General features: G+C 44.2%; 1 protein-coding gene across 28 annotated transcripts in view; it reads left to right on the top strand.

Moving 5' to 3' along the window:
- Meis2 (Meis homeobox 2) overlaps positions 1-3,086 on the top strand; it is a 206,274-nt gene extending 203,188 nt beyond the window's left edge. For 15 of the 28 annotated variants that reach the window (NM_001346047.1, NM_001346056.1, NM_001346053.1 and 12 more), the window contains one exon: positions 1-3,086. This exon is cut by the window's left edge and continues 164 nt beyond it. Coding sequence is in view for 13 of the 28 variants with exons in the window: in NM_010825.3 (NP_034955.1) it covers positions 1-123 (123 nt within the window). In the remaining 15 variants the exon portion in view is untranslated. The other 13 variants (XM_030248221.1, XM_030248220.1, XM_030248218.1 and 10 more) reach the window with 1 other exon arrangement.
- The last annotated feature ends 8,899 nt before the right edge of the window (positions 3,087-11,985 follow it).

Raw genomic sequence — 11,985 nt, 5'->3', positions numbered from 1 at the left:
ATGGTGATGCACGGAGGACCCCCTACCCACCCTGGAATGACTATGTCAGCACAGAGCCCCACAATGTTAAATTCTGTAGATCCCAATGTTGGCGGACAGGTTATGGACATTCATGCCCAATAGTATAAGGGAACTCAAGGAAGAAGGAAACACACGCAAAAACTATTTTAAGACTCTCTGAACTTTGACCAGATGTGACACTTAATATGAAACTCCAGACAGCTGTGATTATTTTTTACTTTTTGTCATTTTTCATCAAGCAACAGAGGACCAATGGGACAAGAACACAAATGTGAAGCGACGGGCTCATCGAGACAATTTTGTCCATGCAAAGATCCTCTGGAGAAAGACTCCGAGAGTTATAACTACTGTAGCATAAACATAGGGACTAAGTTAAACTTGTACATTTCTGTTGATCACTCCGTTATGTTGCCTCAAATAGTTTTAGAAGAGAAAAAAAAAATATATCCTTGTTTTCCACACTATGTGTGTTGTTCCCAAAAGAATGACTGTCTTGGTTCATCAGTGAATTCACTATCCAGAAGAGACTGTGGTATATTTTAAACCTGTTGGGCCAATGAGAAAAGAACCATGCTGCGGAGCGAGATGGACACTTGTCTGAACCTCATCACTAACTCCAGCGGCTAGAATGTGTTTTCATGCCCGGCCTTTGTTCCCCCCGTCCATGTGTCCTTTAGTTTCAAACAGATCTTTATAGTTTGTGCTTCATAAGCCAATTCTTATTATGATTTTGGGGGACTGTTCTTCAAAGAGCTTGCCAGTGAAGATCTAGAGACAGAGCGAAGGCTTCTTCAAGTTCTGAGCCTTGGCTGTGGACAAAACAATCTTAAGTTGGGCAGCTTTCCTCAACGCACATACACACACACACACACACAAGTTATTCATGGTCGTTGCACCATAAGTAGGATTCTATCAGGAACTCAAAGCTTGGGGGATAAAAAGGAGCAAGAGAATACTGTAACAAACTTCGTACAGAGTTCGGTCTTTTAATTGTTTCATGTTAGATATTCTATGTGTTTACCTCAATTGAAAAAAAAAAAAAGAATGTTTTTGCTAGTATCAGATCTGCTGTGGAATTGGTATTGTATGTCCATGGGGTCCTCTTTTCTCAGCACGTGTTCCTCACTAGAAGAAAATGCTGTTACCTTTAAGCTTTGTCAAATTTACATTAAAATACTTGTATGAGGACTGTGACGTTATGTTAAAAAAAAAGGTGTTAAGTCACAAAATGCGGTAATAAATATTTCATTTTTGATTTTTTGTTAGGCTTTGGTGTTTTTTAATGGTTTGAAGGTTGCAGGAGGCCAGCTCCTGGGCACTGATGAAAGTACCTGATGGTCTCCCACCACCCCCCCCCCCAAGGAAGTTGAGCATATTTAAGATGTAACTTAGCAGCATCTGTAGCTTTTCATTGTGTGTTTGGACTCTTAGGTTTCATCAACAGAAAACTTCCAAAGGTATGAAATTACTTGTGTTATATCCAGCTTGAGAGATCACCTTCAAAAGGCCCAGCCTATCTTATTATAGCTGCATGATGTTTTTAAAAGCAGTTGCAGATTAAACTTTTGCCTATGTACCCACCAGTAGAATAAAGGGTTTATTCCATGTTAATTTTATATCATAAGAAGTTATGTGTGTGCTCAAACATGATTTATCTGTACTCTATCTTACTCAAATACTGTTGACTCTGTACATTAAAGCTCATATATGATGTCTATAGATAAGTAAACACTTTCTATGGAGTTGGGAATTCTAAGCTTAAAAGAGTGCTTAAGCATTAATATTTAGTACAAATAATACAGTGGTATCTTTCTAATAAGGTTGCTTTCTCCATGTGCAGGGATGCAAGTATGATAGTCTGGTGCCTCAAAAATTTTTTTTTCATAAAAAAAAAGAAAAGAAAAAAAAAAGAGATACTTTGATAGCATTTTCAAAGCTTTACTTGGTAATCTAGAGCCACAAGCTTGTTGATGTTGCAGTGTCTACTAAAGTGTGCAAAATGTAGCCGCTTAAGATAGCTGCACACTCAAAGAGTTTCCAAATAAACACACAGCTGAGGCTTTCCTAACTCCTAAATGTTGACGCCTCCATCTAAAGGGGAGGATAAATAGGAGATGGAGAGATGATTTGATTTGGTAGGGAAGAGCTCACTAGTCATACAAACTTCCACTTGGAAGCACTCCATAGTGGCCTCTCAGGCAAACCCTTCCCTGTTTCCTTGTTAGGCAGCCTTAATGGAAGCACTACATATGAATGAGCAAGGATATAAATTGCTATTGTTTTCTTTTATATTGTTAAGTAAAATTTTTATAAGTGCATTTATCACTTTAATTAGTGCACTGCTCTTTAAACCTAGAAATAGCAGTGTTTGACACAAACACACTGATCTTGTAAAATACATAGAGCCTCCCTCCCTCTCATTATCCCTGTTCCATGCTACATGGAATCTTTCTGTAAAATTTAAATATTTGCATATGTTTGCTTTAAATGCTCTGATGTAAACTCTGACAAGTTCCTCATTTATAAACTTACTCTCATATCAGTTGAAAGGGGAAAAATTATATTGGCAGCTTTTCTCTCATTGCTCTCCATAAGGTAATTGCTGAAGGGTTTCCTTGGTCACAAGCTCACGTTTATAAAAAGTATTTTATGGAGTTATTACTCCAGGAAGGGTACAGCCAGAGTGGTTGAGCCTTCGTTTGAATTCACAGACTCATCGTGAGCTTAGTATCTTGGCCAATCTGTATCCTATCATGCTAATTTTAACCTTAGATATTTGGAGATGAGTGATAATTGTGGTAATATCTATGTATTTTCTTACCCCACCCCCACCCCATTCTATGACAGAGGGATGATGAATTTATCCAGTTTTTATAGTGCTTTTTATACCACCTCAGAAGGCGCTTGCTCCTATCTCGGGTTTACTATTTAGTATAAAGAGTTCCGATTTGGGTATATTTAAGAAAGACTCAGCTGTCAAACGCAAAGAAACTGGGAATGGTGTTTTGACAACCATATAGTGTTAAAGGAAATACTGTAGTCTGAATAAAATTGCTTATGTTCTCCAAAACAAGAGTAATATAAAAACACTTTTTTATTTATATGGAAAAGCAAAAGCAGAAATAAACTCCAAAGGTTTCCCTTTCTTCAAGAAATTCCGAGAGAGAGCTGCAGTCGCCATCTGTTAAGGGTTGGGAATTGAGCAAGAAGCCACATTTAAAAGAGAAAGAAAAGTCCAGAAGAGGCTGTGTCTTCCACGCTGTTCTCCCTCTCCCCCGCTAACCTCGGGTCAGCACCCGAACCCCCACACCAGCTCCCTAGATGGGTCTGTCCAGCCCATCAAGGTCCTCCTCGCCGGCTGGCCCTCCCACTCCCGCGGGCCTGTTAACCCGGAGCAGATCCGGGAAGGGAAATGTGGCTAATATCTCTAGCAGCTGTCAAAAGGAGGGTCCTTCCTTCAAAGGGATCCTCCGCAAATTCTCCATTAGTCTTGCAGGCCAGCAATTTGATAAGGAACCTGGACCTCTGCTACAAGTCTCCACTTTGCCAGAAGGTCCTCTTTCGAGCTGTTTAAATGGCCGAGTGGCCCGAACTAAGCGGTCACCCTGTGGTCCAGGGACAGGGGAGTTGTGGCACAAGCCAAGAACAAGGAGGATCATGCCTGTGGTCGTGCGTGCAGACGGCCTCCCCGTCGCGAGTGTGTTTGTTGTATGGACGAACCTGCTGCAAACGGATGGAGGGGGACAAGCAACCGTGGTGGTTTTTTTGTTTTTGTTTTTGTTTTTTTTTTTTTCAGTGATCAACTTCGGGCGTCGTGCGCGTGGGGAGCCCCCCCGCAGTCCCAGCGGGGCTGGAGAAAGGTGCAGCGCTGGACTCTGCGGTCAAATCGTGATGAGAATGGGGACCGTCGGGGCAGTGTTTGAAGGGAGGTTTTAATATTAATAGTTTCGCTGTAGAGACAGAAGGGAGATTGCGTCTACTGCTCCTCCGGGCAGACTCTGGGTGACAGGAATGATGGATGATCCGGCAGAGCCCAGCGGCCCCTCCCCTCCAGCCCCAACAGTGTCAAAGCTACTTTAGCTGAGGCTTTAGAAATAAAATAAATAAACAGCATCGCCCCCTTCTCTTCGCACCACCGCCCTACCCCCACTTTCCGACACCGATTTATGGATCATTATGAATCAATTACCGTTCTCAATACTTTCCCATTGGCTTAAATAAAACAGTGGAAAGATAAAAACGCGGGGTTCGGTGGGGGAATTTTTTTCCCCCTGACAGGAACAATCACAAAATCCATTATCTCATAATCAGAGGCTCTGGGTTAGGAGGTGAAGAGAAAAGAAGGGGTCACTCAGGAAATAACACAGGAGCGCCAGAGGGGAGGTGTCGCCCAGTCTCTGCCTTTGTGGTATTTGGTTTTGTTTGTTGTGTGTTTGAGGTGTTTTGAACGCAGGGGAGGGGGGCTGCGCGTGAGAATTCGCCGTCTGCAAGTTGATGGCCTGACCCTTAAACTCCTTTGCCAATCCTCCTTCAGGGTGTGCCTGGCCAAGCATCTCTTGGTAGCCTGGAGTGAGTTCGCACGTGGGAGAAAGGTGTGGAGGAGGAATGGACTGACCGGTCTGCAGGGCAGATTTGCACTTTGTTGTAGGCAACTCTGCTTGGGCAGCTGGGGGGCCCCGTGGGGATAGTCCCCCCTCCCGCCACTCCGCCTGTCCCGCATGGGGCTGGCTGGTTTTGTCTTGCAACAGTTTGGGATCTGGACAAGCCCCCTCTCCTGCCCCCACCTCGCCGCCCGAGGCTTTTCTTCCCTCTCCGGCCTCTGGCTGGGCGGCGCTCTAGGTCCTTGTAGGTGTTTCTATGACTACATTGTGTGTGTGGGAGGGTCAGATGTGGGGGTTGCCCGAGAGAGGGCCGTTCCTGGGCGGTCATTTATCAATGTCACCCACATAATGATTCTCTCTGCAGCGTCCTATTGATGAGGATAATTACATTAGCTCAGAGTGACTGATCAATGAAAAACCACCACACAAAAACTTCTTCACTCCTCTATAATACCAAAAACCGATACAGAAATAACAGAAAGTCTGATTTTCTTCCCCTCCTCTATCCACCAATGGATTCTGTACACCCCGCCCCCTCCCCAAGACCCGGGAATAAAGTAACAAAATAGACCTAGGTTTGTTTCGTTCACAGAGGATGCAATTTTGCCTGTGAATGCATTTGCTCTAAATGCGTTGGCTTCGTTCCTCCTTCGGTAAAGAATATCAACGGATTTGCTACCGTGAGTGGCTTTTAGACTGGTCTGTGGTTTTCCGTTCTTTTTATTTCTTTTCTCCCCATTGGACCTTTCTCCCCTACTTCAAAAAAAAAAAAAAAAAAGAAGATAGACAATTCTTTTTATACATAAACGGAAAATAAAATTATTCTAGATCCTTTCTCTAGATCTTTTTTAAATAAAGCATTTGCCTTGATCGGGTTACCTTTTTGTCTTTATCACTTCACAAAGTAGGGCAATTAAAGATGTGACGTTGTGTGTGGATTAAGAGTGGATCCATTATATGGCGACATAACTCGCTATATTCTCGCCTAAAAGTTTGCCACTAAATTACGATTTCGCTTTTTCTAGACTTGAAAATCAATATCTTCTCAATTAAAGAGAATTTTAATGCTTTACTTGCGAGTTGTTAAAGGCGCTGTAAATTTTATTGTAATGTTTCTTAGCCTCGGAGTAGATCCAAGAGACGTTGATTCTCCGGGTCTTTTTCGTCTAGCCAGGAACCTTCCACTGGTTTCTGATGAAATACCAGCTACAAAGGTAAGCAGAGTTCCGCAGGGGATCGGGCACTGGGAGGGAGCCCTCCATGGCCAGAGGCCATTGTCTGGAGTATTTCCACCTCTCTGTGTCCCACCTCCCTCAAATGACAGAAGTGTTCATTTAATCTTTCTCAGAGGCAAGCACAAGAGACTCCCATCTGCTCTGGGACAACCAGAAAAAGAGGTGCATTTCGGAAAGATTCTAGACTCTTCCCAGTGCCCCAACCCCTTTTCCTTAAAGTGTACCTCAGAAAGACCCTTTCACAAAATCTGCCATATTTGACATGTCCCCAGCCTCTGTGTCCCAATTCGCTAGCCACCCTCAGGGGCACACTGCTTACAGATGGTTTCTCCTTCCACTGGCTCTTCCTAGTAAAAGTTCTCTTCCCGGTAAAAGTTCTTGGAGAGAATTAAATGTGTTGTGTTAATAACCCAGTTCTGCTACTGCTCTCTCCTGCAAACTTGAAGTCTAGTGATCAGGTGCCCAAAGAAGTCCAAAGATGAGAGTCCCGAGGCCCAGTGACTGGGATGAAGAGCATGGTAGAGAAACTTTCTAAAAAGCAGAGAGAGGAAAATTGAGCTGTGATGAGCTGTAATCAGAGAGCAGGGAGTGGCAGACAGTGAGTCTTCCTGACTTCTTTATAATTTAAAAAAAGAGGTAACAAAAGGGAATCGGATGCCCGAGAATTACATTTTTTTTTTAACCCAAAGACAGTTTAAAAGTGCGTCCTCAGAGGTGCCGGGAAGGGCCTGAACGTCTCAGAGGATCCACTCAGAAAGCTCCCTTTGCAATTCACTCTCAGTTAATTTGCTGGGAATGAGAAGACTGGGCAAAGGGCTATGTGTGTGGTGAACGGAGGGCTTAAGTAAGTATGATGGGAAGGGGCACCTACATATAATGAGGCTGCTGTTTTAAGCTGAATAGAAAAGAAGTGAGGTAGACAAAAGCCACACACACACACACACACACACACTCACACACTCACACACAGTGCACTTTAAAATTATTCTCACCTACCTGTCTTCTTTTCTTCTCTAACTACACACTGTATGGACTCCTATATATAGGTGGGGGATACTCAATGTGTCCTATTGTCTGCAGACCCACCGGACAGATTCCCATTTCTGTAGACTCCTGACTGTAAGCCTAGACCGTGGCCTTTTTTATCAAGGGAGTCAGGCTTTGTTAATGTATTTGTACTTTTCTGCTTTCAGTCTAGGTTTCTGCTTTGTAGGAAGGAGGAGGTACAAGGAGGGGGAGGGGAGCAGAACACAAAGACTATCTAGTTCTCACCGAGCAGGTTTCAAAATAGAACTTAATGGGAAGAAAGAATAAAAATAAGGAGGAGTGTGAGAATTGTGCATTACAACAAATTTACCAGTACACGAAGAATTTTTTTTCCTTTTGAGGATTTTGTTTTCTTCATATTGAAACATTTTCAAATTTTAATCCTTAGCAGACAAAACCTCAATATAAATATGACATGGGCCACTGGCAAAAAAAAAAAAAAGAAAAAAAAAAGAAAAAGAAAAAAGAAAAGAAAAAAGAAAGAAAGAAAAAGAAAAAAGAACTTAAACTCAGTGCCCAGAGGGGAGGGGCGCAGGGAGAAGAGAGGGCCCTTTCTGATTAATAACTAGCAGGGTAATGTTGAGGGCTTTTTCTGCCCGATTGCCTTTTTGAATTAGAGCCGATTTCTTCACACTTCAATAGTGCCTGTCTCCTTTAAAATGATTGGCAGATCTGTTTCTCTTTTTTCTCTCCCTGAGACTTAATGATGTAAATTTTCTAATTAGTTAAATCATATTGCTTAAAGGGCTAATATTTACCGTGTAAGAAATGATCATTCTGATTTGGACCTCTTGAAATATTTCGAGAAATAACATTTGGCTTTTAGGTTGAGGGATGGGGTGGGGGGAGGGGGGAGGCGCTAGTGGAGTGAGGGAAGGCACGGACCGGCAACATGTTAAATTAATAGTTCAAGTTGAGCTGGGCTCACACCCCAAGTCCGCTTTTATTTTTCAATCAGCGAAGATTTAATTGGCAGCCCTCGGGCCGGGCGATCTGATATTTTCTCATTAGTTTCCCATCACTAATCTTGAGTGGTAGGTTGTCTTACAGGTTGTCAACATTTGACCAATTTTATTTAAGGGGGGTGGGGGGTGGGATGGGGGCGCATTATGACTTCGGGATGTGAGACCTGCAAATAAATCCTGCTTGGATCAGCGGAACTAACAGGCGAAAAAAATGTTGACTATTCATCGTCGTTTCTAATAAGTTGCATTAATATATATTTCAAGAGGGTGTGATTATATGTGCTCTGTAAAGACACAGATGAAAAGAGGTCGGAGCTGCAGCACTAAACTAGTTGAAGTGAAACGTAGATACATTTCCAGCCGAAGGTAAATAAGCCGAGTGGAATCGTTGTTGAGGGTTTAGGAGGTACGATCCTCCTCCCCTTCCTCTTGCAGCTGCGTGAAACCGCCAAGCCTGTGTCACCGAGCTCTGAGCGGCTCCGCGGGCTGGTCCACAGATAACATCAGAGCGCCCCCTGCTGGCCTTCAGGGCAGACCGCGGCGGGACAGCCCCCCGCGAAGCCAACGGTGTTTTTCTGCGCCCCCCACCCTTCTCCACCTACCCTTTCCACTACTCTCACCCTCGTCCGCTGCAGCGAGGGAATAGCTTGTCATGGCTGAACATTTAAATGAATAAATTTTAAAAATAATAATAAAACAGGAAAGTACTCACACCTTTCACTTGGCCTCGGGGAATAAACGACCAAATGCCTAAGCAAAAGGATTCGTTTTCTAATCTCCTTATTCTGTAGGGGTTTGATCAAGTTTGCTTTTTCCCCCCTTGCAGATTTAACTTCCAAAGATATATTTTAATGGACAACCCTGAAGGCTTTTTATTATTATTGCTATTAAAAAATAGATATCTGATGAGGGGCAACAAGAAATGCCAAATAATATTTCTTGTACTTGTAAAAGCAAACTCCGGGGGGGGGGATTTCACAGGTTTATAAAAGTCTACAGGAATCGCTTTTGGAATTTAAGCAGTTCTCAATTTGAGGTAATTCCTTTTGCACACATCTTTGGGATCCCAGAGCATTCAAAATGTGTGTGTGTGTGTGTGTGTGTGTGTGTGTGTGTGTGTGTGTGTGTGTCTGTCTGTCTGTCTGTCTGTCTTAGTTGTCACAGTATCCATACACAAACAGGTCTTTTCCATGCCTGTGTTTTTCTTCCCTGACCCTGTTTTCTTGCTTTTGCTGAACGCGGACAGAGCGGCTGAAGCGCACCCCAATATCCTGCCGCCTCCGGAGTGTAAGCACTTCATCTCTCTGCACCGCAAGGTGCGCCGTTTGGTTTCAGAGAGTTGGGGTTTGGTGCACAGCGGCGTACTTCTAGCGTCCAGATTACTCTCTCCTGGGATTTCTGCACAGGGTAGAAGGCGCAAGCAAGCAGGTAACGCGACCCATCTCCATCGCCTCTGCCTCTGGGAGAAGACGCTGACAAAGCAGCCGTGTCAGAAGGGTCTCCCCGCCGCAGTTGGACCCCCCACATCAGACATGGCAATCTACCACGCGGAACGACTTTGGCTTCTCAGGGAGTTTTTGGTTTTTATTTTAAAGAATCAGATTGCGGGTTTTTCTGAGAGCAATTCTGAGGAACGAGGCTCTGGGGAAGGAAAGAACGGTGCATTTGGAAAAGGTGTGTCTTTCCTCCCCAGTGCTTCTAATTCTTGGATTGCGCAATCCATTCTCTACCCTGGCTCTTCTGCAGATTCCACTTTCACATCTCAGATCCCCACCCTCGTTTGTGGATGTTGGAGGTCTGGGTCAGGCACCCTGGGACCCCACAGAAAGGGGCGCTTCTAGGAAAAGGCAGTGGTGGGAGTTAACCCAGATCTTTTGGGCAGAATAGGGATGGCTAAGTGCAGCTGAGCTTGAAATATTGTTAGGGACTATTGTAATAACTGAGATAGATTTAAATATGCACCAGCAAGCAAGCTGTTATGCCGAGAAGGAATCTGTTTTGAAGTTCATTGCATTACTTTAAAAGTACATTCTTCTCTGAGGAAGTCTGCCACTGCGGTTGACTTTTTTGAAAGGTCCCCTTTAAGCTCAGTAAAGTGTAAGAGAAGTTACTGCACAACACATGGACCGCCTTAAATATATGTGTACATAGGTATTTGCGTGCCCAGGGAATGCATAGCTGTCCGTGCAACTATATAAACACAATAAAACAAACACAAGGGAGTGGACCCCGCTGCAGCTGAACTCAGAACAAGAAGCAGTCAGCACTATACTCTCACACTCACGAGGGAGGAAGGGTAGAAATCCCACTGTGTTTGGTTACAAACAGCTTAATAAAATTGGGAGGCATTGACAGTCTGGTCAGTGTTCTAAATAAATTGACACGAAGGTCCTCCAGAAGAGACAGAAAATACCTCACCATCAATCTTAAGCCACTTGCCGATTATGATTGCAAGAAAGAGATCACCGAGACTTAGCTTCTCAAATGGCTTGTTAACAGCCCCATGCCTATGTTTTGGCAACAAAATTAACTCTCCAGGAGGAAATAAAATTTTAAAATTTGTTTTGTTTTGCTTTAAAGGCAAAGAAAAATCATCCAAGGAACTTGCTTTTAACACCCTGGATTTGTTGCTGGTCAGAGACTGCTCTTCCCTTCTAGTTTGCTCAGTTGGGCCGACAAAAGAAACGGGATCAACTGATACCTCCATGGGATAAAAGAAAACACTAATATCAGCCTTTAGTTTTCCCTCTTGCTTAGAAGAACTTTATTTTTAATGTCCAGCGTTTTTGTGGTTGAAAGTTGTGCAGATGTAAAAGATGTTAGTTACCTTGTCCACAGCTATCAGGCGACTGGTGTCACTTGAATTTTGCAAGCTTTTTGTATCCATTTGAGTTCGTGAGAAAGAGAATTAGATACCAATATTGTGCACTTTCAAGTAGGTACCCTCCACCCCATCCCTCTCTCAACAGCACCCAAGCCTGCATCTGAATCCTGATGCCCTAATAACCACACTTTACAGAAAAAGGTGGTTAAGCTTTCCATCACTGGGCAGTCTGACAAAGATGCAGCCTCTCTTTGCCCCTAGAGTCCCAAGAAAGAGTGTCTCCACATACGCAAATATTTTTTTTCTATGTTTTCCTTAGAAACTTGAATTGGGTGAACATTTCGGAGGGGTCCTGAATAATTAACATTTCAAAAGGCAAAATGCTGAACAAAGAGAGACAGGTACCAACAACAAAAATATAAAATGAACCGTGCTTTAAAAAAAAAAAATCAACTGTACAGTTACAGATGCCACATCTCAACCTCTCTCACCGAGTGACCCGCTCTCCTAGCACTGAAGCCCTCTCTCCACCAGAGATTCAGGAAAACTGGGGTGTCTGGGGAGAGAGAAAGGGATGGGACCTCCTGGCAGCCTACTCTTCCCACCTGTTCCCTCCGCCCCAAGCTAGATAGAAGTGGCGCCCAGACTCCAAGTGACACTCATCAGGGTGTGTCGCCAAACCAAAGTGGAAACCCAAGTAAGTCCCCGAAGGCCCAGCAGTCTGCCAAAGGGACAAGACCTTAGGGTCGGAGGCACACGCCACCGCCCGTCTGACTGCCTGGCGGGCTGCCTGCGCTTGGGTGGACAAAAGGCTCACTGGCTACTCTAGTGTCGCAGCTGTTCTGTGTCATTCGATGGAGAGAGCAGGCGCTGCAGTGGTGGTGCGCGCGCGCGCGTGCACGGCACACACGTGCACTTGTGTCTGTATCCAGACTCAGGCACTCAACTGTCTAAGTTCCTGGCTCTACTCAGGCCCCTCAGCAGATCCCACCGCATCCCTATGCTACCTGTGTCCCCGGAGCCACGCCCAGACAGGTGTGCCCACCGTGAACCGCAAAGCCTCAGGGTAAAGACTCATGCGAGGAGAGTCAAGAGGCCATAGGCTAGGCGGGGGTCAAGAAGAATGATGGAGTTCTTCAGCTGGAATATCCCAACATTCCAGCTACTGTCACCACACTCAATCTTTCCAGCCCAGACCTGCCGGGTCCAAGAGATTGATTCTGGCAAAAAAAAAAAAAAAAAAAAAAAAAGAAAGAAAGAAAGAAAAACCTGGCTCAGGGAAACCCCGGGGG

The sequence above is a fragment of the Mus musculus genome, chromosome 2 (assembly GCF_000001635.26).
Source record: "Mus musculus strain C57BL/6J chromosome 2, GRCm38.p6 C57BL/6J".
Lineage (NCBI taxonomy): Eukaryota > Metazoa > Chordata > Mammalia > Rodentia > Muridae > Mus > Mus musculus.
Note: the sequence above shows the minus strand (reverse complement) of the source record. Positions and strands in the feature narration are given on the sequence as shown.